General features: G+C 39.0%; 1 protein-coding gene across 1 annotated transcript; it reads left to right on the forward strand.

Moving 5' to 3' along the window:
• Positions 1–205: 205 nt before the first annotated feature.
• Positions 206–4,809, forward strand: LOC106497845 (BEN domain-containing protein 3). The gene is given in 7 exon segments (XM_067317223.1): positions 206–239; positions 709–932; positions 2,558–2,698; positions 2,700–2,789; positions 2,791–3,241; positions 3,244–3,899; positions 3,901–4,809. Coding segments are annotated over 7 exon segments (2,505 nt in total).
• The last annotated feature ends 247 nt before the right edge of the window (positions 4,810–5,056 follow it).

Genomic DNA, 5,056 nt, shown 5'->3' on the forward strand with positions numbered 1-5,056 from the left:
ATAGTTTACATGCTTGATAGGTCTATAGATGGCTGAGAAAGTCATTAAAATAGCTGGCTAGTACAAAAGTTCAGACTGGAAATCACCGATGGGCTGTTAATGACCAGTGGCTGTAGATTAAAAATAGTTATTAAAAATATACGTCCTGATTCCAGAAGGTGCTGATACCACTTTGTTTTTGTTTTGCTCTTTAGTGAGATAGAAGATGAACTCAGCTGAAATCACTGATGATGATGATGGTAAAATGTTACACTGTGTAATTTATAATCAGGCAAAAATATATATTGAATGAAAACTTTCATAACCTGATGAAGAATGCAGCTGCATCAAGGAAAACTGTATTAATGATTTTTGAAAAGCTATCTAAAACATCCTACTATTTTTTTTTGTTCATGGTATTTTCTCCTCTGTTTCCTTCCTCCCACTCCAAAAAACCCTTCTTCCTACCGTAACTTTATTTATTTATACTTTCAGCTCTTCTTCGGGGAAGAAAATGGCATTTACTAGATGTTTGTATGGTTCCTTGCATAATAAAAAAATTGACTTTGGGGTGGCCTTAACATGCACTTATTATATAAGTGATAAAAAATAGTTATGCTGTTCAAAATACATTTTCATAAAAAGAAACAAAGCACAAAAGATTGTTTTAAGGGTATCCTGGTTTTCTGGAGAGAGTGCTTTATCATTCTAAACCTTCTCTTTTTCCAGTAGAAATTCCTAGAAAAGATATTGTGAAAGTAGAAACAGAAAATGAAGATGAAGCTCTAGACTTCTCAGTAACATCCAGATCTTCTGAGGAACACTCACTGAATGGCGCAGTTGCTTGCCTACAGAAATCCAACAAACGGAAACAGACCTCGCTTGGTTGTGATGGTTCAGGGAGCCAGCAAGATGTCTTACCCAGCGTGAAGAAAAGATGCTTTGCACAAGAGGTGACTTCTCTATACACAGCTCTGATTTTTCTGTTCACATCTTGTAGGCTAAATTTATTGCTGTTACAGGCAAAATGCAAGTCACTTAACTAGTTTTATATTGGTAATGAGTTAGAGTCAAGTATAGCTAATCTTGACCCAATTTGCACATGTTACTTGTCTGGCTATTTCTTTAAATGATGTGGGAGCTGTCATATTTATGAAACACATTTATAGGTTCATTTACTCATTTGGAAGTTTTTTTTGTTGTTTTTCATAGAACATAGGAACAGGTAGTCGTTTGGATTAACTAAGTTTGACTGATTATAGCCCCTCTCATGTCACACAGTCCTTGGATATTCAGTGGGAGAAATAGGGCTGTAACTTTGCCATCTATGAACGGATTTTGATGTCAGTGAGGCAGGTATGAATGTACGTGTTGACTGAAAGATAAAAATGCGGGGATGCAGAAGATTTCAACAGATAAGAATGGAAGGTATTACAACTTCTGAACTGGTGCAACATCCCAGTTGTGACAATCCAGACATTTGTCTAACCAGTGAAGGAGAGTCCATAATCTTTTCAGTTATCCTATTCTAGTGTTTCACCTCTCATGTTTGAATTCTGCATGTTGGATTTTGATTTTGTTGTATCTACTTAACTTCCTAAGAATTATTTGCAATATCCATGTGTTTGCAAAAAAAAAAAAAAAGAAAGAAAAAAAAAGAAAAAAGAAAAATCCCAAACTGTAAATATTTACTGTAAGTTGATAAAATGCTTGCTTCAGATTTCAAACAATGAGGAAGAGTTAGAAAATGATTGAGAACATGAGTTTCTTAAGAACTTAGTGCTGTTTTTTATAGAAACCATTTAGAAGATGAGAAATCCAGTGAATCTACACTTCCTTGCCTTTCAGAATTAAAGAAATCTTAGACTCCCCTTTTTAAAAAGACAGTATCAAGATACTATGTTTTTAGGTTTTTATTGTTTGAATTGAATAATATTTTAATTTTACTCATTCTCAGAAACCTGTTCAGGAGTTTTACAACGTTGTAAAGATAAAAATAGCTATATAAACCTTTCACATGAGAAAGAAGAGAATAAGCATAATTTTGGTGTCTGATAGCCTTGGTAGTGTTTTCAAAAGCTAACCTAAAGAGAATGTTGCAACATTAAATGCAGTTGGTGGAGGCAGTGGCAAGGTCACAGGACTAGGAGTCAGAAAATCTGGATTCTGTTCTTGGCTCTGTTGCTGACTTGTTGCCACCCAAGTTCTCTGCAGCCCAAGATCCTCATATGCAAGGTGGAGGATAATGACACTTAATTTGGGAGAGTATTTAGAGCTCTGTGGGGTAAAAGTGTTTAGGATTACAATTGCATTTCTATACTATGGGGAAAGCCATGAACCAACACAAAAAACAATGAAATGAAACAAAACAAAAAAAAACCCCTAAATAATACTTTACTGTATTTTTAATTGATTTTTTTTCTAATGCATTTATTAATTTGATATATGTAACACAATTAAGTCCTCTGGAGAAAATTTGGCAGTGCATATTTATGTAATGATACCTGCTTAAGAGGCACGCATTTATAGCTAATATTTTTAAGGCAGTTTTGCTAATGCAATATTTATTCATTCAAAGGGCCCCCATTCAAACATGAAGAACAGAGACACTGTCTCACCCACTCAGGTAAATACAGAGCAGCCAAACGAGAACAAGAATCCTAATACAGCACGGCTCTGTGAAGAAGAACCCTTCAGTGACATAAGCACTCCATCTTATAAAAAAACCTCTCTATGGCATCTCACACAAAATTACAGAGAAGAACCACCCACCAGGAACAGAGCAGTTTGCTTCTTACGATTTGTTTGAAAAAAATCAGTCCCAGCAGTCCCTCGCATCTTCAAACTTTGAACGATCAGCGCACAAGAGACTCTGCTGCAACCATTGCTGTGACAGCTGCCACCACAGATTCCGATCCAAATATATATTTTTTGATACCGAAAATGTTTTACACACTTAACACCCTCAATTCCAATGTGACCCAGCTTCACGGCAAAGTTGACCTGTTGTATCTGGAGGTCAGCCGAATTAAGAAGCAAGTCAGTCCAGTAGAGTCTGTCGCAGAGTTCAAGCCTCCTCCTGAGTACCGCCTGACTTCTGCAGAGCTCAAACAAATGATGGATCAAAGCACATCAGGTGGAGACTTAGCCTGCCGGTTGCTAGTGCAGCTCTTCCCAGAGCTCTTCAACGATGATGAATTCAACAGAAACTGCAGTGCGTGCGGCTTCCTCAACAGAAGGAAACTTGGTTCTCTTCATCTGCAGCTATCCGTAACTATGTGGAAGTTTGTTATCCTTCTGTGAAGAACACAGCTGTGTGGCATGTGGAGTGTTTGCCTCAAGTCAATGATTTTTTCCATAGATTTTGGGCCAAAAGGGAGATGGAAAATAGTCAACAGAATGTGCAATCATCCAGTTTTTATGAGAGTGAACAGGTAGAATCCTCTCATTTTATTGAGGAAAAAGAGCAGGAAGAAGCTCTGTCCTTGGACAGGAGTAGTGTCGTTGCCTCAGATTACCTTCTGGATGCTCAGGATCTCAACAAATTTTTAGATGAAGCTTCTTCTCCTGGAGAATTTTCTGTTTTTTTGCTACACGGATTTTTTCCAGAGCTCGTTGACCACAGAAAATTAGCTGAAAGGTACAGCTGCTATGGAGACTCTGGGAAGCAACTGCTGGATCCTCACTGGCTTCAGATAATCTGTACGTACACTGAAATTTACTTTCCAGATGTGCAAGAAGCAGCCCGGTTGCAGCAATGTGTCCAGCGAATAAACGATGAGCTTGAGAATATGTATATGGATGGAAGTGAATGTGATCAGATGAGAGATGACTGTTACGATTCCTCTAGTCTACCGGATGATATATCACTCGTAAAAGTTGAAGACAGTTTTGAATATGAAAAACCTGGTAGGCGCTCAGAAAAAAATCTGGCTTGTACCCATAGACTTTGACAAACTTGACTTTCCACCTCCAGATTTTGATGTTCCTGTCCCAGATTACCTGTTGAACAAAGAGCAGATTAAAAACATATATGAAAGCAGTCTTTCCATAGGCAACTTCACCTCTCGATTGCTTGTTCTCTTATTTCCTGAACTATTTACCCATGAAAACTTACGGGAGCAATACAACTGTAGTGGATCTTTAGGCAAGAAACAGCTAGATCCCACTAGAATGAAATTAATTCGACATTATGTGCAGATACTGTATCCGAGAGCGAAGAACAACAGAGTGTGGACATTGGAATTTGTTGGGAAGCTCGACGAGAGGTGTCAGCGAAGAGACACTGAACAAAGATGCACGTACCAAGAGCAGCAGAAAGTCCATGTGCCAGGGCCCAAGTGGAGAGAATTTCTTAGCTATGCAATAAACCCGGAAAGATTCAGAGAAGAATTTGAAGGGCCACCACTACCACCCGAAGGAAGCAGCAAGGATTTTTGCAAGATACCACTTGATGAACGCGTAGTTCCTAATCCAGACTTCCCTGTGCCTTCTCCATATTTGCTGTCTGATAAGGAGGTAAGAGAGATAGCACAGCAGAGCCTTTCAGTTGGAAACTTCGCTGCCCGACTTCTCGTAAGACTCTTTCCAGAACTCTTTACTCCAGAGAATCTCAGACTGCAATATAACCACTCAGGTGCTTGTAACAAAAAACAGCTCGATCCCAACAGACTGAGACTGATCCATCATTACGTGGAAGCAGTTTACCCCAGGGAGAAAATGGAAGAAGTGTGGCGTTACGAATGTATACCGAGCATTGATGAAAGATGCTGGCGTCCTAACAGGAAAAAGTGTGATATCCTGAAGGCGGCAAAGAAAGCAAGAAAGTGACTGGCTCTTGAAATTCCTAAGACTTTGACCACTAAATTATTTGTCAGGATTACACTTTGTTTTAGACCTCCCTGAGGGGCCTGTCGGGAGCTGAGGGCGCTCAGCAGCTAGGACAGTTAGGCACTAAGATTGTTGCTTGTTAATGTGTGTGTCGCGTATACATGGGCACTGCAGCAGTGGGAAGCGGCTTACTACGTTTGTACATGGGTAAAGATCATAAGTCATCAGTGATAGAGCTATTAATGAC

Source organism: Apteryx mantelli, unplaced genomic scaffold (genome assembly GCF_036417845.1).
Source record: "Apteryx mantelli isolate bAptMan1 unplaced genomic scaffold, bAptMan1.hap1 HAP1_SCAFFOLD_33, whole genome shotgun sequence".
Lineage (NCBI taxonomy): Eukaryota > Metazoa > Chordata > Aves > Apterygiformes > Apterygidae > Apteryx > Apteryx mantelli.